The sequence below is a fragment of the Drosophila subobscura genome, chromosome A (assembly GCF_008121235.1).
Source record: "Drosophila subobscura isolate 14011-0131.10 chromosome A, UCBerk_Dsub_1.0, whole genome shotgun sequence".
Taxonomy (NCBI): Eukaryota; Metazoa; Arthropoda; class Insecta; order Diptera; family Drosophilidae; genus Drosophila; species Drosophila subobscura.
In genome coordinates this window covers 10,041,129-10,064,315 of record NC_048530.1, presented here as the reverse complement: position 1 = coordinate 10,064,315, position 23,187 = coordinate 10,041,129, and the positions used below count along the sequence as shown (strand labels likewise).

General features: G+C 45.5%; 7 protein-coding genes across 7 annotated transcripts; 5 read left to right on the top strand and 2 right to left on the bottom strand.

Annotated features, from left to right (window-relative positions):
• The first annotated feature begins 471 nt into the window (after positions 1 to 471).
• On the top strand, positions 472 to 1,578 carry LOC117895769 (putative peptidyl-prolyl cis-trans isomerase dodo). The gene is made up of 3 exons (XM_034803648.1): positions 472 to 621; positions 739 to 1,062; positions 1,160 to 1,578. Exons 1-3 carry the CDS (start codon positions 564 to 566, stop codon positions 1,267 to 1,269), a joined length of 492 nt encoding a protein of 163 aa, XP_034659539.1. The 5' UTR covers positions 472 to 563; the 3' UTR covers positions 1,270 to 1,578.
• Positions 1,579 to 1,624: 46 nt separating this feature from the next.
• Positions 1,625 to 4,071, bottom strand: LOC117895759 (protein penguin). Its single transcript, XM_034803635.1, has 5 exons — positions 3,691 to 4,071; positions 2,912 to 3,614; positions 2,441 to 2,843; positions 1,923 to 2,380; positions 1,625 to 1,849 (listed from the first exon to the last, which is right to left on the bottom strand). Exons 1-5 carry the CDS (start codon positions 3,981 to 3,983, stop codon positions 1,664 to 1,666), a joined length of 2,043 nt encoding a protein of 680 aa, XP_034659526.1. The 5' UTR covers positions 3,984 to 4,071; the 3' UTR covers positions 1,625 to 1,663.
• Positions 4,072 to 4,890: 819 nt separating this feature from the next.
• On the top strand, positions 4,891 to 6,847 carry LOC117899153 (chromodomain-helicase-DNA-binding protein 1). Its single transcript, XM_034808966.1, has 4 exons — positions 4,891 to 5,717; positions 5,782 to 5,925; positions 6,012 to 6,505; positions 6,583 to 6,847. Exons 1-4 carry the CDS (start codon positions 5,088 to 5,090, stop codon positions 6,602 to 6,604), a joined length of 1,290 nt encoding a protein of 429 aa, XP_034664857.1. The 5' UTR covers positions 4,891 to 5,087; the 3' UTR covers positions 6,605 to 6,847.
• A 1,519-nt stretch (positions 6,848 to 8,366) lies between these two features.
• LOC117901396 (NADH dehydrogenase [ubiquinone] flavoprotein 2, mitochondrial) lies at positions 8,367 to 9,444 on the bottom strand. The gene is made up of 3 exons (XM_034812133.1): positions 9,391 to 9,444; positions 8,732 to 9,250; positions 8,367 to 8,674 (listed from the first exon to the last, which is right to left on the bottom strand). The coding sequence occupies exons 1-3, from the start codon at positions 9,427 to 9,429 to the stop codon at positions 8,459 to 8,461; spliced, it is 774 nt and encodes a 257-aa protein (XP_034668024.1). The 5' UTR covers positions 9,430 to 9,444; the 3' UTR covers positions 8,367 to 8,458.
• Positions 9,445 to 9,658: 214 nt separating this feature from the next.
• On the top strand, positions 9,659 to 11,254 carry LOC117894952. The gene is made up of 4 exons (XM_034802283.1): positions 9,659 to 9,794; positions 9,863 to 10,153; positions 10,224 to 10,411; positions 10,475 to 11,254. Exons 1-4 carry the CDS (start codon positions 9,665 to 9,667, stop codon positions 11,252 to 11,254), a joined length of 1,389 nt encoding a protein of 462 aa, XP_034658174.1. The 5' UTR covers positions 9,659 to 9,664.
• Positions 11,255 to 11,609: 355 nt separating this feature from the next.
• Positions 11,610 to 12,798, top strand: LOC117894806. The gene is made up of 2 exons (XM_034802043.1): positions 11,610 to 11,747; positions 11,817 to 12,798. Exons 1-2 carry the CDS (start codon positions 11,665 to 11,667, stop codon positions 12,727 to 12,729), a joined length of 996 nt encoding a protein of 331 aa, XP_034657934.1. The 5' UTR covers positions 11,610 to 11,664; the 3' UTR covers positions 12,730 to 12,798.
• A 251-nt stretch (positions 12,799 to 13,049) lies between these two features.
• Positions 13,050 to 16,254, top strand: LOC117894797 (transmembrane protein 41 homolog). Its single transcript, XM_034802031.1, has 4 exons — positions 13,050 to 13,661; positions 13,793 to 14,096; positions 14,429 to 14,557; positions 15,503 to 16,254. Exons 1-4 carry the CDS (start codon positions 13,592 to 13,594, stop codon positions 16,008 to 16,010), a joined length of 1,011 nt encoding a protein of 336 aa, XP_034657922.1. The 5' UTR covers positions 13,050 to 13,591; the 3' UTR covers positions 16,011 to 16,254.
• Positions 16,255 to 23,187: the final 6,933 nt, after the last annotated feature.

The following is a 23,187-nucleotide window of genomic DNA, read 5'->3' as shown; positions in this document are numbered from 1 at the left end:
TGTTTATCTGTGCACGACAATAAGTGTGACCACGCATTTATCGATAGTATATACCGCACAGCCCTAAAATATATACCGAATTATACCTTCTCATTTTAAAAAGGTACCGAAAATATACCGTACATCTTAATGTTCTATTTAACATTACTAGATTGAATATTAAATCAATTCTACATAAGGTTGCCCAATTTACATAACTTATTTTTATTGGATTGTTTGCAAAATAAAACCTAGTAGGTGGAATCAGCCCACCGAGATAGCCAAAAAGTCGGGCTCCAACACTGCCGATGGTCTGGCCGATGTGCAGTGCCTCAACTTGCTGATATTGCTTGCTTGATATTCGTATGGAACCGATAAGAAATGTTGTCACACACAAACTACTATACAAAAATCATTAAATGTAAGTAGGCACGATAAGGTATTTTTTTGAGGGTCTGGCGGTACATCTTATCGATAAGTCCGCGGTCACATTGTCCTTTACTTATCGCCAAATTGCCCATCACTACAATAAACTAAAAAAGTTGACTCTCGCGGAAAAGTAAAAATATTACAAAAAAATTAGAATGCCCGATGCTGAACAATTGCCTGATGGCTGGGAGAAGCGCACAAGTCGCTCCACAGGTAAGCAAATACAAAACAAAAAAACGGACGCTAAACAATTTTGGTACACAATTTGCTGATGACCGGTAAAATCATTATTTTTTTGCAACAAATGTGGAACATGTGAAACGCACGCAGGTCTTAGCTATTATCTGAACGTGCACACCAAGGAGTCGCAGTGGGATCAGCCCACCGAGATAGCCAAAAAGTCGGGCTCCAACGCTGCCGATGGACCGGCAGAGGTGCAGTGCCTCCACTTGCTGGTGAAGCACAAGGGCAGCCGACGGCCGAGCTCGTGGCGCGAGCAGCATATCACACGGACCAAAGAGGAGGCCCAGCTGCTACTCGAGGTCTATCGCAACAAGATCGTACAGCAGGAGACGACATTCGAGGAGCTGGCCCGGTCCTATTCCGATTGCAGTTCGGCCAAGCGCGGCGGCGATCTCGGCAAGTTTGGACGCGGTAAGTCGCGACAGGAAAATTTGTGTATTTGTTTTTGCATGGCATGACATGACCCTGAAGCTCACAAATCGTAACTGCGTCATTTCCGGTTATCTAGGTCAAATGCAGCCACCCTTCGAGAAGGCCGCCTTCGCCTTGAATGTAGGGCAACTCTCGGGCATTGTGGATACCGACTCGGGCCTACACATCATACAGCGCAAGTCCTAGGCACACAGCATTAGTATGAAAATTAAAACCATTATTAATTAAGTTGAAACAATACAAGAACAATGCTGCCTAAAGGCACACAAGATAAAAGTTTAAATTCAAACGCAAAGGCGCTGCAGCTGAAGGAGAATTAATGCTTGAAGGTTACTTCCATGCACGAAAAGAAGAAGGAAGAACAGCTAAACGGCGCTCCATGAGGATAAAATGTAAAAGGATTTAAGTCGCTTCCCAGATCCCAGTTTAAATTGTAAACCTACGAAAATGCTGCGCGCACCAGTCGATGGGATAAATTCAAACAAACATATACAACAAATACCAACATTCATTTCAAAATAGATTATAAATGTTTAATTAATTCATCTAAAAACTAAGAACTTTAGTTGCGAATTGATTTTCATTTGCCAATGTTCAGTTTGCCGGCCAGTAGCTTGGCCCCCAGATTCTTCTGGCTTCTCAGCAGCTGGCTGACCTCCGGCTCGGCCTGGATGGCCGTGCGGCAAGTTTCCAGCAGTTGGGGTCGCTCCTCGACAAGCTTCAGCAAGACGAAGCAGCCACGATTCACCGACAGCCAGGCCTTGAGCTGCGCGCAAAAAGGGGGGCACAAAAATTAGTTAAGAGGCACGTGGAAAACGGAAAGGGAGACATCAACTTACCCCATCGCTGGTCAAATGTTTCAGTATCTGTTCGCCAAATGATTGCCCCTCCTCGACCTGTTGCTTGCCATCGTTCTTGAGGATCTTCTTAAGCACAATGTGCATGCCGGCCTCCTCGATGCCCTTGACCAGCGGCTTGGCTGGCTCTTCCTTTGCTGGTTTAGGTTTAGGTTCTTTCTTGGCCCTTTTGGGCTTAACAGTGCCATTTTCGGCTTCCTCTGTGTCAGGTTTATCCTTCTCCTGCTCTGATTGATCGTCATCGTCGTCACTGCTTTCCTCGATTTTGGTCAGTTTCTTGCGCTGCTTTGTGGCCTCAGCAATGATATCCTCCACATCCTGATGGCCCTTCTTCTGCTGTGACGGCTGTGCACCATCAGCGTCCGCTGTTATGCGCCAATCCGGCTGAACCACAACTTGAGCGAGAGCTTCAACAGCCTTTTGATAGGAGACACCTTGGACTGCAAGAGACGGTACGTAATTAATGGGCAGGAGAGAGGAGTCCATCCTGTGTAACTTACTGTGATTCAGAATATCTGCTGTGACCAAGCCAATGTGACTGTTGGACAGCCAGAAGGCAGCGTCCTCCACAATGGCCTCGGCAATGGGCGCCTCAATCTGTTCGAATATTTCCTTGCGACGCGTCTCCTTTTCTTTTTTTCCAAACGCCAGTCCCTCCTCGATGACGCGGATGAATGTGGGGTGGAAGCAGGTGGTATCGCCCGGTGCCACCAGCCATTGGACCACCCTGCGGCCGTATTGATTGCCCACCAATTGCTTCAAATCGCCATGCAGATGATCGTAAATGGCCTTCTTGGTGGCCTTTGTGTCATCGAGGGCGTTCAGCAGCGAGATGAGGAAAACATGGCCATGCTCGTGGGTGGCTATCTTCAGCAGATGCTCCTTAATGTTCTTGATGATGGCCTGAATAATACGAGAGAATAGACGGCATTGAAATGAGGAAACCCGTAAGCGCCTTGGAGCTCACTTACGCGACGATTTTTGGGAGTTGATTTGTAGAAGCAAATGACGGCCGCCTCGCTGCCCTCCTTGGTGCTGAGCATGTGCGGCACAAGGGCGGCAAATGCTGTGACCGTCTCCTCCAGCTTCTCCTCCTCATCCTCGCAGGCACGCAGATACTCGAGCATTACGCAGTGAACCAGGGAGCTGTCCACCAGATTTTTATTGGCCACATGATCCAGATTGGCCTTGACAGAGCCCAGAATGGAGGCCTTCATGTTGGTGGCCTCCTTGTAGGTGTCGCTCAGTGTTTTCACACTCGAATCCTTGGCCTTCCGATACAGATCACCGTAGAACTCCTGCCGCATATGCGTGCGCTGCTCACGCGTGCCGCCCTGGTACATGATATCCAGCAGACCGCTGGCAATGCTGTGTCCGGCCAGGCGGACAATGTGCCCGAAGAGGCTGTCCACCAGCTTACTTTTGGTGGCTGGGGCGCCGTATTTAAGCATACGCTGGACACAAAACTGAGCGTACTTCGACTGGCACATCTCGACGGCGAAGGGCAGCAGCTTGTCGGATATTTCGACACGAAGCGCCGGTGTGGCATGCTTCAGCATGCACTGGAGCACCCTGGCTGTGTCGTGAGCTTTGACTATCTTCGAAATGGTGTCCCCCACATTGAGAATCTTGAACATTTGCTCCACCAGCTGGTCCTTGTTCTCGGTTTTGCGGCTATTCAAAAGTTCAGCGACAGTTAATTTGAGAAGAATTGAATGCTATGTGCCGTGGCGTGCGTGTGTTGCCTTACCATCGGAGCTTCTCGTATATCTGCTTGGCCTCCTTGGTGATCTCGTAGGTGTCGCGGGTGCTCTTTCGCTTCAGCTTGAGCTCCTTTTTCTCCTGCTTGAACTTGTTCCAGTCCTGCTTCTCGGGCTCTCCACTGCACACAGGTTTGCCAGCAAATTTGTTATGACCACCGTCTGACTTTTTGGCAAAGTTCGGTGCGGATTTTAACTTATCATTTGATTTCTTGTTGCCAGGCTTTAAGTTCGACTTTGGACGGGGCGGCCGGGTCTTGTCAGCTTCTTTGGAACTGACCATGTTTGCTTTTATATGATGCTTAGGCAAACTTTCAAGTCAAACAAAAAAATAATGTCTCCGTCTCCTACACGTGCTGGCTGTGCAGTGTGACCAGGTCTTATCTTTTGTGCACAGCTAACATTTCTTGAGAGACAAATAATACCAGAAAGTAAGGGGGTTTACGGAAAAAATACTCAAAAACGTAGCCTTTTTATAATATAATTCGTCGGTGCCGATCGGCAAACAACTCTTTTTTGATTTCAAAATTTTCAGTAAAATATTTTTTTTTCTACTATTCCCCCTATATAATCTGAAGCATGAATAAACTACATATAGCTGCTCATCGTATAGTATAAATATAGTATAAATAGATTAGTGGTGCGACCATCCAATTTCGCTGTAGCGATTAAATACCAAAAAAAAAAGATATATATATTTTTTAAATTCTGAATTATCAATACAAATCCATATATATAGGGAATACAACAAAATCTTTCTAGCGTTTAATTAGGGTTGCTCGTCAGTACACTTCATTAAAAGAGCGTGAGACGAGCAATAAGTACCCTCTTCTGGGTAGCGCATGTAGTGGGAGCGAGAAGTACATATGTATACATATGTACATATGTATGTATTAATATGTATTCTCAAGTACCACTGGCAGCATATACATAGAAACAATATATTTACACTATATAAACCATATTTTCCTGTATAACTATAAAACAAGAAAAAACCAATCCAGTTCGAATATATTTAGAAAAATAGCCATAAAAAGGCAGCATAGCATTCATCTCACAAACATCCCATCAAGTGTGATAGTGATGCAGAGAGGGAGCGAGCCGGGGCGATAGTTATCGACAGATACATACGATATGCAAACATCGCCGTCTTCGTGCCAGCAGCCAGTGCTGTAGTTGTATTTGTATTTTTACTCTACTGTACATTCGCCAATACCACGGCAAATAGCTCTCTTCTTCACATTTACTGTTGTTTTTTTGTTTTCGCGGCAAAAAATAGGAACGAATTTCGGTAAATATTCGTTCTGGCGGCCTCAAACTGGCGCACCGAGGACCCGCAATTAGATAAAAAACAATTGCAATCGACACACAACCATCCAAACGAATAATGGGTAAACTAGGCAAAAAGAAGGTGGCCGAAGAAATGAGCCGCAAAAAATCTGAGGCCGAGGCCAAACAGAAGAACGGCGATGGCGCCGTCGACTCTGAGGATGGTATCGACTCGAAGGACGGCAGCTCCGATAAGAATGATGCCGCATCCTTGCTCAGCGGCAGCTCCTCCCAAAAGCAACGCTCCAATCAGCAAAAACGCAAGTCCTCGGTCATGGTCGCCAGCGCCGAAGCCGCCGGGGGAGCCTCTGATGCTGCCACCAAAGCCAAATCCAAAGCGAAATCCAAGTCCAAGTCTATAGAAGGAGACTCCGATGATAGCGACGATCTGCCGCTAAATGGCAGAAAGAGTTCCAATTCGAACGAGTCCACTGGCGGTGGTCCGCCGGCCAAGAAGCCGCGCAAACAAGCCAAACCCAAATCGACAAAGTCAGGCACGGCCCCATCGACATCCACAGCTGCGGCAGCCAAAGGCAAAGCCAGCAACAATAGCAAAAAGAAGGCAGCCGCCCAAAAAATTGCCGCCAATTCAGACAATGACTACGAGGACGCAGTCGATGATGAGTCGCTGGCGAATTCCGATGATGATTCGGACTTCAAGAAGCACGATCTTGAAGAGGAGTACGAGGTGAGCGGAACATAGCAGATGTCCTCCCTTAGACTTGGTTCTAATCTCTGAAAATGATTTCCAGGTGGAGGCCATCATTGGCCACAAGAAGGTGCGCGGCGCCTCGTTTTTTCTGGTACGCTGGAAGGGCTACAGTTCCGACGCGGACACATGGGAGCCGGAAAGTGAATTAAATTGCGATGATCTGATCGCTGCATTCCGCAAAAAGGTGCGCCCCGTCTCTTTCTAAGTCATTTTCCTCTCACTTACCCTGCTCGTTTTCTCTCTCTCTCGCTCTCACGTTCTGTTTGGCAGGCAACGTCAAGTCATGGCGGACCGTTAAAGGGCAAGGGCAAAAGCAATGACAATGGCAATGCCAAGGCAAAGTCCAAAAGAGTAGCATCATTAAAATTCGAAGGAGCTGCTGCTGCTGGCAAATCTGCTGGTGGCAAGAAGGCAGCACACGGCAAGCAATCGTCCAGCAAGAAGTCCACCGATGATCCCGAAAAGGAATGGGTCGTCGAGCGTATCATTGATTTCGTTGACGATGACGAGGCTGGCGGCCTGTATCGTATACGCTGGAAGGGTTTCGGCGCCAAAGACGACACATGGGAGCCCGAAATGAATCTCTCCTGCGAGGGTCTGATTGGGAAATTCAAGCGGGGCCTCGTCTCGCAGCACAACGTTGATGTCAAGGAGCTGCGAGAATCGCCCAAGAAAACCAAGCGACTGGTGAACGAGTGCTATCCACGCACCAATATAGCGAATCGCATCGAGCGCTCATCCAAGCGGGCAGCTGCCAAGAATCGGTGAGAATAAAACAAACAAAATCGGTCGCTGATTGCTCGATTCTAATGCACCACTTAATACCTTAACTCGCACACAGTGTCTTTTATGGGGAGGAGTGAGATACGGCCTAGAGGGGGAAGACAACGACGACAAGCAGAAGAAATTCCCCTGCAGTTCCCCATCTACATACACCCCATACCGATGGCGTAGATACCGGGTTGAATTTGCATAGAACTACAAACATTTTTCCTTTGATGTGCGCGGGCGTACTTGATGTCTTGGCAGGAAGATCCAAGCCCAAGCATACACCCCGAACATAATTCCCCAACCACCCCCAAATCGATGCACAGATCCCACAGCAAGTAACTTAGCAATTTAAATGATGGATTACAACGCAAGAAAGAAAGTTTAATTTCTAGCAATTAAATGTAAAAAGCCAGCCTCTGGAGGGGACAGGCCCGGACGGGACCGGAGGCATTCGAAGAGACAGATAACACTGGCATTAGTCTATAAGCTTCTGCATCGTACTATCTATCCTCTTAGTACTATCCGTTTGCAAATGCATGCATGTATGCATTTACACCAGCGGTGCAGCTGAAGGTGCAATCGATTCGCTCCTCTTTTATGTATAATTAATAAATAATATATGTACTGTACACAATGTAATACAAAACACCCCAAAACACCCAGAATAGTTATTGACTCTTCCACGTATTCGCACTACGACTGGACTTCATGTGAAGCGACTTTGGCTTCGCTTGATTTCCGAGCCTTGTCCAATTTGAAAAATTCTGCAAAATGGCAACAGCCAGTTTAAGCCGTTTTAAGCATAAGTTTATTCCAAAAACGGCTGATGGCTCGACTCGACACGCACAAGCGAATAGTGCAAAGGAGAACGCCCGAGAATCGCAAGAACAATAAAAAGGTGGCTTCTCTTTCTCTGCTCTCAGTATCAAAAGGCTTGCAAATCGCTGATGAAATATTTCCTGGCAAGGGGAGTACAAAAGAGGGCACTGGGGACAATAAATAAAATATAAAAATCGATTAAAGAACTAATCGGAAAATTTAGAAACCCCTCAACTAGTTAGGGAAAACTGGAAACCAAAGCTTATCCGTAGAACACAAAGTATTTTCAAGCCCTTGGATGCTTTCTTCATGATTTACAGGCATTAGGAACATTATCCGCTTGGCTCTTAAACGAAACGAAAAATAACGAGAAGGGACGTGTGAGACGCTTCTTACGCGTCACAACTTTTATACCCGGCACTCAGTACTACATCTGTACCTTAGCGGTGTTCTGTCAAATTTTTAATTTTTTCTGCATCTGTCATCTACATCAACAGCGCTTCTGACGCCAACACGCTCCTTTAGCTTGCCCCCCTTTCCTAGAGCCACACACTGCAGAGTCCCGGCAGAGGCAGAGGCCGCAGAATGCGCGAAGAGTGTGCATGAAAGAATGTGATAAAAACAAATATAAGCTGCAGGACGGGGTGGGTTTAACCACTGCAAATTAATTTCTTCATTGTGGCTATAACAATGATCCAATCGGATCCCAATTGGTGATCTGATAGATATGGGCATTCCCTACGGAATGGTGTTTTTAGATTTCTTTTATCTTCAAAATTGTAGGTTTGGGAGGTTTTCGCCCTTTTTTACAGAAGTGTGGATGCAAAATTTGGTGGCTCTAACTTTTATGGTCTCTGAGATCCAGGCGCTCAATAAGACGGACGGACGGACGGACGGACGGACAGACAGACATGGCTCAATCGACTTTATGAATACTTTATGGGGTCGGAAACGTTTCCTTCTGTGCGTTACATACATTCACTTTGTGCACAAATAAAATATACTCAATTTGCAAAATGATGCAAGTGCAATTGGTTGTGGGTTGAACCTTTTTTCTTGGAGTTGCTTAACGTTTATTTAACTTTCTCTTTCGACAATCAGTGTATAGAACGGGCTGTACGGGTGGCCTATTTCTTAGGGCCCTCTTTGTCATCTTTCGGCTCATCGCCGAATTCGATGCAACGTTGGACACCGAAACCAGCCGCTTTTGGCTCCTCGGTCAATGAAGTGGGCTTGCCCTTAGGCTCGCTAGCAAAGCGACCATTGCGTGGACCAGGTGGCGAAATCTTGTCTGCTTTCAGATCCCGCAGTATTTCCTGCATGTCTTTGGCGGTCAAATCCTCCTGCAAGAGACAAACGGTTACATATTAGCTGTATATTTATGCCTGTACCCCACTCACATAGTAATCATCGTTGACCGCCACCATGGGCGCATTGACACATGCACCCAGGCACTCCACCTCGGAGATGGTAAACTTCTTGTCCTTGCTGATTTCCCCGATGCCGATGCCCAGCTGCTGCTTGCATGTCTCGAGTATCTCGTCGGAGCCTCGCAGCCAGCAGGGCGTTGTGGTGCACACCTGAATGTGGTACTTGCCGGTGGGCTTGCGCAAGAACATTGTGTAGAAGGTGGCCACCTCGTAGACGCGCATGTTCGGCAGGCCAAGGATCTCAGCCACCTTGTGCATGGCCGACAATGGCAGCCAGCCGTACTGGCGCTGGGCTAAGTCCAGCAGCGGGATCATAGCGCCGCGCTTGTGACCCTCCGGATAGATGCTCATGATCGCCTCCACGCGCTTCTTGTTCTCCGCCGTGAACTCGAATGGTATGTTGGGATTATCCTCGGGTGTGTCGCGGTGCACGAAAAGATTGTCGCTGCGCTGGACACCGCTGGTGGCAATGGCGCGCATGCCGCCGCGCTGCAAAACGTTAGGATGGGACAGAACGTTAAATGTTATTGTTTTTCTAGCGTAACTTATATAACCCACGGAGGCGACTGGCTGTCCGTGTTTCATTGGCAAGTGGTGGGGCGGCCGCCCTGCGCTGCTGGGCTACTTACCACGGCGGCCAGCGTCTTCGAGGCACAACTCGTCAGCATTTTGGTGTTTCCCACGCGGAACAACTCTACGAAGCAAGTGAAAATTTGCTGTTATATGAAGTATAGTCGGTTTTCAACAAGCACCGCTGACAGCTGTTCCAGCGCACGCTTTACAGCACTGCTCAGCGCGGCCGAAGTTTCGATATGTGCTAAGAGCAAATTGCCATCCAAGAGAAAGCCTATCGATAAAATTCAATCTTAACCGAAACGACGCAACCGAAACGAAGCAGAAAACATGGATGGATTGCCAGCAGTTAAAGAACACCTGGGCAATATGTGCGCCAGCTATCCCAAGATAGGCCAGTCTATGAAGGAGTTCGAAGAGGCACTGCAGAAGAACAAAACACTGAAGAGCAGTGTAAACCGTATGCAAATATGCAAACACAAACACTACACGCACTAACACCCACACACATTTTGTTCACCCATTCAGGATTGCAGTTACAGATTGAGGATCAGAAGGTGGATGCGAAACTGGTGGGAAAGGCGGCTCAATCCATGGATGAGTGCAGGGCCGAGACAGAATTGGCGGCCAGAATAGCAACTGCCTGCTATAGCAGTATCCTGGCCATAGAAAACCACATGAGTGACGCCCAAGTCCAAGACGTTCTGCGATTAACTGTACACCTCAAGCAGGGGGAGGTCATGGCGGAGATCCAGGGCGTGGAGAAACGTTGCGGCACCGTTAACGAGAGCAATGCTACCTTAGAGAGTCGCAGCATTGGTAAAACTCGAGTTGGATATGTGCCACAAATATCAATCTCAACTTTGAATTTGTATTTTGCACATTTCAGTGCAGGAGTTCCGTCAGCTGAGACGCACCATGAATGAGGCCGCCGACGAGCTGTTGCGTAACGATAGGGAGGTGCAGGCCATGCTTCTGCAGTGGAGCAGCAAGATCAAATCCTCGACAGCCTATCGCAACAAAAAGATCGTATATGTTCTCAAGCTGAGGAAGGAGATACACCAGCTTCGAGATGAGGTCGGTTTGTCGTCACCCCACCTGCAAATGTCTAAATCAAATGAATTTCCATTCGATCCCCAGCTAGTGAAACCACGCCTGCAGCGTGTTGAGAAGTGGGCCAAACCCGCAGACCCCTGTCCATCTGCGTGTTCCTCTGTAATGGCAGCGGCCAGCAACTTGATGCTGCAGTCGGCCATGACATTTGTAACCGACTTTCTCAACGGCCCCAAAGCGTCTCAAATCGAATGTAGCGGAGGGGCGCAACCACTGCGCTCCATACTGCTGCAAGGCGAGCGCAAGCGCGCTGCAAGTCCCACCAAGCTGGTGCACTTCGCAGCGTCGCCGGTTCGTTCCATCTCAAGCGACGATAACGTTTACGGAGCATTGGGCGCGACATTCACCCAGGCAATTGATGACTCCCTAAAAGAATTTAATGACTTGAACGCGGCCACGCCACCAAAAAAGGGAAAAGTTACCAAAGTGGAGATACTACCAGCCTTGGACATAAGCTCATTCCAGCCCCATGCCAGTGGCAATGCAAACTTGAAGGATTTCTCCAACTTATTTCCCAGCTTGGAGAGCAAAGAGCAGCAGGATATCATGGATATTGATAACGAAGCGGCGAGCACTTCCGCTAAGCAGCACCAGCCAGCAGTGGTTTCGGTCGAGCAAGAAGAGCTGCTGTTTGTGCGTCCCACGACGGCGTTGAGCCATCAGCAGGATTCTATTGGTATGATGGCTACCACGAGTGCCACCTCGTTTCAATTTTCGGAAACGAACTACGATCCCAATGACGATTTCATGCTCAACTTCAGCGACGACAACCACGAGGATGATACACAAAACGGATATAATCTATAGGGCCATTACTTTGGAAAGGAGCTTCCCACATTTAAAAATGTTTTAAAAATTTATATCCGTTAGTCCTCCTCAAGTGAAAATCATATCTATTAAGAAGTAAAACATTTTAACCAACACATTTTGTAAAAAAAAATACCCTTTCAATCACAATTAAAACGTTCATGTTACGATTTTTACCCGAAATACATCTTCAATGGGCGATTTTTGTAAGTCCCGCCAATTAGCCAAGAGAATGTGAAACACCGATAGAAACTCCCACACGCATGTATTCTTTTCGTGGGGTATACGGCACATGTTAAAAATTAGTAGGTATATTTCGGTATATTTTCTGGGTTGTGAGCCAAAATTTATCGCGGGCACACTGGCTCTGGCGTAAATAAAACCACGAGTTCGAACCACAAACACAATTAATGGCTCGAGCACGAAAAATTCCAGTGCGCAAGCATCACGGCATTCGTGATCCTCTTAAACAGCAGGAGCAGAGGGAAAAGAAGTGAGTCCCTGCCAATCCCAATCAAACAAATGGCACTGAAATGTGGTTTCTGTTTGCGCCCCCCTACAGGTTGTCCAAAGTGACGAACAATCCGCCATCGAAGACGGATGAGCAGCATGTCTCCTTCAAATTCAAGCAGTTCCAACAGCTGGCAGACGGTGCCAGGGCCGCCAAGAAGCTGAGGCTAGGCGAAATAGGCAAGGAGGACAAGCCCAAGACCTCCGGGAAAGCTTCGGATAAACAGAGTGCATCGAAAAACACGCGCAACATCAAGCAGTTCGCCAATGAGACGGACACGGACTATCTGCGCCGCGTGAACCGCATTACCAGTGCCTCGGTGCGTGAGGCCCAATACGAGGCCAAGTATGGAGTTAATGTGATACGCAACCCCAAGACGGGTGAAATAACTGTCCAGAAACGCCCCAAGAACGAAATCGACGAGCTGCTTAAGCAGAAGCAGAAGGAGCAACGTAACGCAGGGAAAAGGGGGCGCAAGAAGACGAACCAGAAGCCCACCATGGACGCGAAGACCAGCAAGGAGCTGATCAAACGCGCCTTCAAGGAGGCGAAGGAGGAGAAGTCGTCGGACGATGAAAATTCACCAATAGTCGAGTACAAACGCGATACGTTCGCCTTCGGTGATATTGTGCACGCGCCGCCAGCGTTAAAGACACGACCACGCAAGGCGACCAAGGACGATACCACTGCCCGGCCTGGACGCAAGTCGAATCTGCTGCTCAAATCCTTGCTGGACTCGAGCCAGCAGCCATACGACACTGCTGATGCTCACAGCCCCATATCAGCAAAACCCGTCGCCACGCCCACGCCCAAAAAGTCTCCCAAAATATCCCTAAAGATGCAAATGAAGGGCAAGCGCAAGGATCTGCCCATCGGCATGCGGTCCATGCTGGAGACTGAGCGGGAAAAGATGGTCTTGCTGTATCGCAAGCTGAAAGAGCAAAAGGCTGAGAAGAACACATAATATGAATTATTGGTTAATATTTTCAGACTCCTTTAGATTTATGCAAATGAGAAATGTTATATACATAGTTTTTTATTTTTTGATAATACAAGATTATAATTTGATAACGAAAATTTGCATGTTATTCGAATTGAGGCAGCTGTTGCGGAAATTGGGCTAACTTTGTCTTTTTCTCGATATATCGACGGTATATTTGAAAAATTGCAACGATCAAGCCAGTATATTTTTGCGGGTCATATGGTATATTTTATCGATAGTCCGCACACACAGGTCACAGTGGAAAAAACAACAAAAAACAAAAAATTATTTAGCATTTTCGTCAGCGCCCGCGCGAGAAACGTCAGAACGTTAGAAAGTAAATGAATAGTACAAATTGTGAACAGTGTGGTATTTCGGCCTAGTTAAAAGAAATAGGGGTATTATATTCGTTCGTTCCTCGATTTTTGTTCTGTTTTTATTGATTGAATTGTGACGGGAATACATACACACGCATCGTCGTTGACAAGAGCAGAGAGGAACGTGAAAGAAAACAACAATTGTGCTGGCGCGCGAATATACACAAAAAAAACCCTCACACAGATCCGCAAAAACACGCAATCACACATACACACAAGTAACTGGAAACATACATATGTGCATATTTATGTACGTGAGTTTAATACTGTCCAACAACAAAAGCCGTTGCTAACTTTTGCTTAGACGCTAAAAGCTAAATGACTCAAATATAGTACAAAAAAAGAGAAGAAAAACCTGCCAGTAACCAGAGAACTGCACAGCACACACCCTGCTGAAAGCCTCCGCCCCTCCGTTACAAGTATTCAAACACAAAAATAATACAGATAATCTTTACGTGTGCCGCGTCATGGCTTGTCGGATGGAGGAGAACAGCAGTGGAAACGGCGGCGGCAGTGGCACATCTTCACTCAACGGTGGTAAGTGGTAGCGGGCAGGTAGCACCCATTCGCTTATCGGCTGTGGGCAGTGGGTGGTGTACTGAGCCCACTGAACTCATGTGGTGTACACGCAACTAATGCCCACCCTCTTTATTTTTCTTTATTTCCAGCCATTACTGATAAGATGGCGACGGTGAATCTAGACAGTTCGGACATAACAAAAACAACGACAGAAACTACCACCATGCGCAGTAATGGCAAGCATAAAACGCCGAGGGAGGACCCACCGCAACTCCAGCAGCAACAGGAGCAGCAGCAATTGCAACAGCAACAACAGCCGACACCGCAAAAGCAGGCCATGTCTGCGGATGAGCGAAAGGCCACCAAGAAATCTCTAGTCATTGTTGCTGCAATATTTGTTACAAGTGTGGCGACCATGTGCTATGTCTATGCAATATTTCCCGAATTGAATGAGTGAGTGAAAGATACACATATCTACATATACATGTGCAATGTGTGTACATGCCCTGATCTGATGCTGATGTGTCCCAAGCGCATTCGTGCACCTGCAATGCGCGTGTGTGTTTGTGTACATATGTACATATGCATGTGTTCGTGTGAGTCTCGCTTGATTTGGGAGAAGGTTTATTGTACAGACAAACGCATATAGAATGATTGCCAAGTCACGCCACCTCTGAAACTAACACACACACACAGCCACAGAGCACACAAACAGCACTCGAATATGGCCTGTTTACACCTTTTTTTTTTAAATTTCAATACTCTCTGTTTTCTGTTCTCCGCAGGTCTGAGAAGCAACATTTAAAAATACCGCGTGATATACAAGATGCAAAAATGCTGGCCAAAGTCCTCGATCGCTACAAGGATATGTATTACTTTGAAGTGATGTTCGGCGTAGTTGTCGCTTATGTATTGTATCCTTTTTGCAAAAAAACACACAAACATCTCAGGAAAGCTTTCGTAAGAGATCTTCTGCAACGGACTATACACTAATCGGTCACACGCTTCCGATTAGATAAGAATTTTGCTACTGCTGTCAGCTATAACCTTGACCTGATTACTCAAAAGAGTCGTGGTAGTGATTCAGCTGATGCCCCCCAAAAACAGAATGACTGCCGGCCGAAGACAATTCACGGTCAACCCGTACATTTGGTTTGGTCACCTTGATTATGCACGATCGGTCGACCGGCCGTCCGGCGATGGGGGGGCACCACGCATAGTTTGCATATTAATTACGTGTGGGCAGAAGACCAGGAAGCGCTTCGTGAGAGCGCACAAGTGCACTGCGCGGTCTCGTGTCTGCTCTCTGTCGCTTGTTGGACTTTGGTCATGTGACGCATTCTGTTGGCTTGCTCGGACAACTGTTTCACATACACAAACCCACACATATAGAAGAATTCCAACGAAATCAGCTGAGCTTGTATTTAATTCAATTGCGTTTTCAACCAGAGCCCAGAGCTAGAGCTAAAGCAAACACATACATACGTAACATGTATGTATGTGTATGTAGGTTTATTCTGTTGATTGCTTGGCAATTATTCAAAGCAGCAAGCGGGCGAGAGATTCATACAAAAATACATGTACATATGTATGTATGTATATTTGTTGATTTGCTTTTGTCGTTATCGGGCATGCTCGAGAAGATGTGGTCCGATGGGGGTGCCATTGTCAATTGGCAGCGTCTGCCTTGACATCTATTAATAAAAAAGCCACAACACCCGCAGACGCAGGCAGACCTTTAATCTGAAGAGATGCCACCACAGCATATACATATGTACATAAATATTTATTGTGTGTGCAAGAAGACTTTTATCAGATCTTATGATTGGTTGCTCTTAACTCTTTGTTTTCACGTTTAGCCTACAAACATTTGCCATTCCCGGTTCATTATTCCTGTCGATATTGCTCGGCTTCCTCTACAAGTTCCCCATCGCCCTGTTCCTGATCTGTTTTTGTTCGGCGCTGGGGGCCACACTATGCTACACTCTCTCGAATCTGGTGGGACGTCGCCTTATTCGTCACTTCTGGCCAAAGAAGACCAGCGAATGGTCGAAGCACGTTGAGGAGTATCGGGACAGTCTCTTCAACTATATGCTTTTCCTGCGCATGACTCCCATTTTGCCCAATTGGTTTATCAACCTGGCCTCGCCCGTTATCGGGGTGCCGCTGCACACCTTCGCCCTGGGCACGTTCTGTGGCGTGGCGCCGCCATCGGTGATCGCCATACAGGCAGGCAAGACACTACAGAAGATGACCAGTTCGAGTGAGGCCTTCTCCTGGACCTCGATGGGGATACTCACAGTGTGTGCCTGCGCCTCGCTCCTGCCTGGACTCCTGAAGAACAAGTTCAAGAAGAAGGAAGCGTAGATGCGTGAGCCGGGACTAAGGAGTGGATAGATACATATGCATATATATCGATAGAACCGAGCGTCTGGGACTGCACACGACTGCACTGCACGAATATGCAACACCCAAGGATCCAACGATGCTGGCGTGTTGGAGTCTCCCCAAAATGCTATTTCCAAAAAAACAAACAACAAAAATCATAAACTGTATTTATACACGCCGTATATTTTGTAATTAAACGAGCGAGGGCTCTGTTTTTTAAACCGTCGGGTATCCACTATGCTTAAGTCTACTACAAATATCTGTGTTTATTTTCTGATAATTATTATTATTAAATATTCTTATTAATTTTTTTTCCACATACATATTACTACCTAACACACACACTTTTGCATCATATCTTTCCATGAATTGTTTTTTAAGTTAGTGAATTTTTGTTTAGTGCTATTGCAGTATTTACCCTATAAAGCTTCTCATATATGTAAGTAAATCAATTAGCGAAAATCCATTGAATGTACGTCACACGTCTGTATGTATGTGCGCCAGTAAATGTTCGAAAACCGAAAACCCATTTGAAGCTCATTTGTAATCTTTGCCTTGTCATAGATAAATGAGAGAGGCGGCCTCCAACAAAATTCATATTTGGAATTCAAAGTATAACGCAGAACTAGTGCTGTGTAATGCGAAAAACCAACAAACTTCAACCATCGCAGCAAAAGCTGTTTATACATATGTACTTATGAACATAAGTAAAAAGCATGTAGATGGAGCTCATCCAACAGATGGCGCCAGCTGGGAGACGAAAGTGTACAGTTCATGTAAAATTCATGTAGACCGAAAAAGTTCAGATTTTGCAATGGAAATTATGGTGGTTGCTTGATATGCTAGATTTGCACTCAACGGTCAACAGTCCTACGATGAGAGCCCTCTGCTGTTCAATTTACTGGATGATAATCGCTTGCAAACGTTTTCGATACGGTATTTACTCTCTTCCAAAAGAATGCATAAAGAACGGTTCGGAGTGTTACGCGTACGATCGGGATGCGGTCCGGGTTCGTGCGACCGACCATGGGTAATACTTACAAGAAAAAATAACCTGGTTTAATTGCGCCCATCTATCTGATCACCGAACTGGGATAAATTTGATCATTATTATAGCTATAATGAAGAAATTAATTTGCAGTGGCTACCCCCACCCCGTCCAGCAGCTTTGCTTATGCTTGCTTATTGTAATTCTTTCTTGCTCGAACACTCTCCCACATGCAGTGTGCGTCACTGGCGGAGGATGGCGAGCTAAAAGGGCGTATTGGTGTGAAAAGTGATGTATGTAGATGTACAGTGTATTTATATGACAGATGTAGAAAAAATGTAATATGAAAAATTCGAAAAAACCTCTAATGTAAAAACCGGTACTGAGTACCGGGTGTAAAAGTTGTGACGCGTACGAAGCGTCTCCCAAGCGTTCCTTAAAGTTTTTCTTGTGAAAAAAAAACGCTTTTTGGCTGTTGTTTTAATTGGTCCCTGTTATTGTTGGCTTGGCAGTTTTTCTTGTTTGTTGTCTTAATGCGGTTTTCGCTGCCATTTGATTTGTGTGCCTCAATTAGTTGGGCAAACTTTTTTAAAAGGATTAACTGCCATCATGGCTCTCTGGCGGCGTGCGAAATGAAGTATTTTAATTCAGTTTTACTTTAGTGCTACGTTACGCTGCTTTTTGGTACGGTACTTTATGGTGACTTTGTTGTCGGCTGTCGACTGTCGACTGTCGGTGTTGTCTGTGTGCTGTGCGTCCCCATGGGCAGTGGCAGTGCAAATTGTTTCAAACTGTCTGCCAGCCGCCACCCGAAGGCCATCCCCAGACCCAGGCCGCAGCCAGAGCCCGAGCCAGACGATGCCACAGGTGCCCCCTAAGAGGCGTAGAGCAGACAGACAGGCAGACAGACACTAGCATGAACATCAAGGATAACTGCCGCCACCTCTACCCTATGGTCATTGATTTAGCATGCGTGCAGTGGAGTGTGGGGCAGTGTGAGTTTATCCGTACAAATGCCTGAAATTATGTTAACGATATCATAATTCCCTCTCTGGCCATATGTACGGTGCGTTACATCAGCAGCACAGCAGAGTGTACTCGTACGCCAACTTTCGGTAATTGTCTAAAAATTATGCACATCTTTATTGAGCTTAAGTAGTCCTACAGACAGATATACACACTTTGTTCAGTTCAGGCTGTTGCTGGCAACAAATTCTGAGTACAAGACAACTGCTAGAACTGTAATCGTTTCTAAGCCAAGAACTTTGGCGAGTGATTTCCAAAAAGCCCAAAAATGTATTCTACTTTTGCTTTTTATTGTTTAAAGTTTCGCAATTATGAGTTTATTCGCTCTTTAGTGTATTATTTTGTATATCTATTATTAGTTCCATTTTTCAACTAAGTAATCACAAGCAATTGTCATCTAGCGCAACACTTCTGGATCTCCGTCACTAGTCCAAGGCTCTAAACTTATAAAGTGCCAAAATACAGACTAAGTCTCTTATAAAATAGTCTCAACATAGCGGATTGAAAAACACGAATCATCTCATTTTTTTGTAACTTTTTTCCTACGAGGGTTTTTAACAAAAAAAATTACACAACGAGGAGGAACGTTTGAGACGCTCTTTCTGTTATACTACAATATAGCTGGAAAAATGAAAAAATTGGCGAAATGAAAGCTGAGTGAGCCACTGAACAAGTCAACTAGTGAGCCATCAGCTGAACAAATGAGTGAGTCAGTGAACACTCAGCCAACAACTGAACAACTGAGTGAACAACTCAAAAAAAGATCACTCACTGAAGTGAACAACTCTTTTTGGGTGTACCCATGCCCATGAAGAAACTATAAAGGAGATCTCGTCGGTGGCAGAATTACTCGCTACTTTCCCCAATTTTCAGTGCTCGTGTGCTTGTCAATGCGGAAGGTTACAGCGAGAGCCCTTTCACTCGCACTTTTCACTCGCAAGTTTCCCTAGTTTTTGCCGACGAGACCTCCTTTATAGTTTCTTCATGCCCATGCCCATGTTAGGTGTGTGTTCTGAGTGATGTGCTGGGTGGGTAGGGGGAAGTGTTGCCAAGTGGACATTGATGTGACACACGAGGTGGGTGAGGCGTGACCTGGGTCAACAAATAGCATTTGCCTGTTGGTGAAATTTGCTTTTTAATTGCACTCCGAAAGACCTTTCATTAGAGTGAGCCCCAGACTGGAGCCAAGTGCGTTTTATTGCTCCGAGAAGGAAGAAATTTGTACTTTCAACAGTGTTTGGCACAAGGGTCTCAGCTCATTTCTGAGAAACTTAAATTTCTTTGTTCAACGAATGCATATCATAACGAATTTTCTTTTTTATTTGTCTTTTATGCCATCAACGCAGAGAGAGAGAGAGAGAGAGAGAGAGAGAGAGAGAGAGAGAGAAAGAGTCCCCTTGGACACGCACATGCGATTTAATCCAAACTCAATTCACTTTAGTTGTGGTCCTTATCAGGGGAACGAGGTCAAGGGCCACCCCCCGGTTGAGGCCAAAGCACACAGTGCAGTGCGTAGGCCTAATTCCGGCCCATGCCCATGACCATGCCCAGGCGCAGTTTGGGCTTCATTGCCTTGTCTGTGCTCAGCAGACCAACAACGTTGCCTCATTCCATCCATCTAAGCAAATGTAGGTCCCTGCCTTGGAATGCTAAATCAACTAAGATCGAAAAGCTTCAATTATTCAATAGAACAATAGAAATGATAGCTGCACACGATACTGCCTGAGGCAAGACCATGTAAACGAAGGCATTGGCTATTGCATCTTTCCATGTCATTGAGTTACAAAGAAAGAAAGGGCCACTTCTGAACCAGAAGGCCTTGAATCAGTGAATTAATTGTAAACTTAAATTCTGCAGCAAAAGCCAAGCAAAGATCTGCTCATGGTCGTGTACATATGAATGTTCGAGTACATATGTACATATGTATGTACATACATTTATGTATGTATGTGTTGGTGCCCATTTTGTCCCACTAATTCTAATTCGACTCCTGACACATTTGGCATTTTCGATGGCTCCTCTTGCCTGCAGCCACGACGACGACGACGACAACAAAGAAGACGGCTATGGGTATTAAGAAAGTTTTTAATTTTGTTTTGCCGGCCTTACGGTTGAGCCACCACCCTCTGATTACAGACGTACAGACGATATGCATACTCTCTACACGGTACTCGTAGGTGGATCAGGCAGATCAATAGTCACCCAAGACATCGCGTTTTATGGGAAAGCCATGGGAAAATGACTAAATATTATAAAGAATCCAAGGCAAAACCGAGATCGTTGGTTAAAGCTTCAGATATTTTCATTCTCTCAAGCAACCAGAAATCTATGTTATCCCTTGTTAGAAGCAAGCGATAAGAAAACGAGTAATTTAATAGTAGGAGTGGGTATCCAGTGGGTATCCAAATATCTGGAGAATTCTTCCTTCATTTTGTTGTTATTGTTGTTGCTGCTGGAATATTTTCGTTTTTATTTGTCTTTTATGCCATCAACGCAGACGACGACGCTGAAGACTTGGTCGGGGCGTGGACGTGGGCACCACATAATTTTAACTTTTGTAGGCCAACATAAATACTTGATTAAGTAAATCCACATTTGTAGACAAACTTCAGACGAGTGGGAGACGAGACTGCTGCTGAGGGCTGGCTGCGACTAGAGCAAGTCGCTGACCCACAGATCGTATGTTGTTCCGTTTTTCCTTTTTCCTTTTTCATTTGGAGCAACAGCAGCAAACCCTGCAGTTGGTCTGCGTTTTTATGTTGCCTCGATTTGCATAATTTTCAGAGTTTACAGAAAAGAATAGAAAGAGCTTTGGCTTGGGCCAGGGTATTTTGGATACCCTCTCAGCCTTCTCAGCAAAGGTTAACCTGTCAATGGGTACTAACATCCACATCTCCAGCAGTTCCACAAATCATTCGGAACATGCACTTGAACACTATCGACTGTGAGGGAAACTGAGATAACGACTCGAACTACCAAAGAATTATACATAAATATACATATATAAATGAGAGACGATGGTATCAACAATAACAGGCATACCAGCAAAGTGGAGGATCAAAAAGAGGGCAAACAAATAATCAAGTATAGTGTCTGTCCGCTCTCCGGGAAAATAATGAAGCAATGAAATGTCCAATTTAAATCAATGCTCCTACAGTCCGCACCTCCTAGACAGCTCAGAAACACACAAGAAAAAATCCAAACTGAATGTCCAAATTGCTTTTTGGCCCACTTGTTGTTGCTGCTGACCGACCCATCATCTTTGTCTCTCTCTGAGCCATTAATTGTTGGGCAAAACTTGGCAAAAGATTTTGGTCAGACTTCGCTTTACAGCCTGCAATCAATCGATGCTCAATCACAACTTTTGATTGCAGTCTGTCGGCTGAGACTTGTTTTACGAGTAGCCACTCAAAGTACTCATGGCATAATCCTACATGCATTCAATTGGCATTAAAATGTCTGACAAAGCTGGAGAGAAAAAGTCCAGTGATAAATCCACATCATTTCTATGCAAATATAACAAAAAGTTTCGGTTTGGTGGAACTGCTCATGGCATTCTACAATCTAACTCTGGTGTGCTTTGTTATGCTTTATGCAATTACCAAAACTCCTTTGATCCTTCATGCAAAGATGCAAAAAGGTACTTTTACAGCTCTCGTAGAAATGGAGGTAGATGCTGGATAGGAGCTTCGATTTCTGTGGCAATTACTGGGGCACTGGGGGCACTGGGGTCATGCAAAAATTTGCCGGCTGGCTGCGAAAAATTGTCTATGGAATTTCAACAAAGCTCTCTCACATACGCTCGGGCTCACAGGCCACGGGTATTGCCAAACAATGATAAATATTGATTTTGTACCATCAGCAGCAGCAACAATTACAGCGAAAAGATTGTCAGCCGTTTTGCTTTGACATATGGGTCCCGTCCTGCCTGTCCTCTGTCCCTCTCCTCTGTCCATGTCCCTGTCCCCTGGCTCCACTCATCCATCAGCTGGTTTCGTCTTGGCTTGGTTTGGTCTGGTCCTGGGCCTGGCACTGCTCCCCTGTCTGTCTAGACTCTAGACGCTTGCACATAAAAGCCGAAGAGCCCCGCATTGGCACGGCCGCGTCTGACACATTTTTTCGTAATTATGCGACAGATTCGTTTTTCAGTTTTCTTTTTTTAATACCCGGTACTCGAAGAGTAAATGGGGTATACTGTATTTGTGATGGGAGCATGTGCGTAGCACACTGAAGAAAACGTTTCCGACCCAATGAAGTACATATGTATATTGTATATAGTACTTGATCAGCATCAATGGCTGGATCATTATTAAAGCCAGGGCAAAGAAATTCATTTGCGGTGGCCATCCCCCACCCCTTCCAGCATCTTTGTTTATTTTTGTTGCTCATAAGTACCATCTCGCTCGCACTCTCTGTATGTACAAGTATTCACATATGTAAATACTGACTGAGTACTGGGTATAAAAGTTGTTACGCGTATGAAGCGTCTCATTAACGTTCCTCCTCGTTTTTTCTTGCTGTTTTGGTTGATGTACGCTCTCCTTTTCTTTCGTTTGTTGTTTCCTTTGCTTGTTGGCTGTCGTCTTTCCACTCCGCCACTGCCATTCTCTCTTGTGTTCTTTTTTTGTGTTGCTTTCGTTTTTAATGGCAGGCGCTTTGCGTGCCTAATTTGAAGCGCACACGGCGCACATACATAAATGAGAGAGAGAGAGAGTGTGGCATGGCATGGGTAGATCGAGTGATACACGGTGGAGCATTATGCCAAGCATTCTCACTGTAGTCTTCCCACTGCGGCGAAGAATACAAAGTGTCCTATACTCGATTTTGAGAGTGGATAAATGTAGCACTCAAGCAGGGCCGTAAGAAACTTCGCATTTGGAAGTACTCAATAAAGGAAAGTACCTCTCATAATTAATGTGTTATAATATAAATAAAATGAAAAGGAGAGACTGTGTCATAAAACTACACACAGAAACTCAGCTGCCAATTACTTTCTTATCATATATGTATGTATGTATGTACATAGGTTTCATGCATGCGTACATATGTACATATATGATGCACGTATTTACTCCACCGTTCACACGGTTGATACAGTGGGTAAAGCAAACAGATGTCGTAATGTGTGCGGATGATTAAATA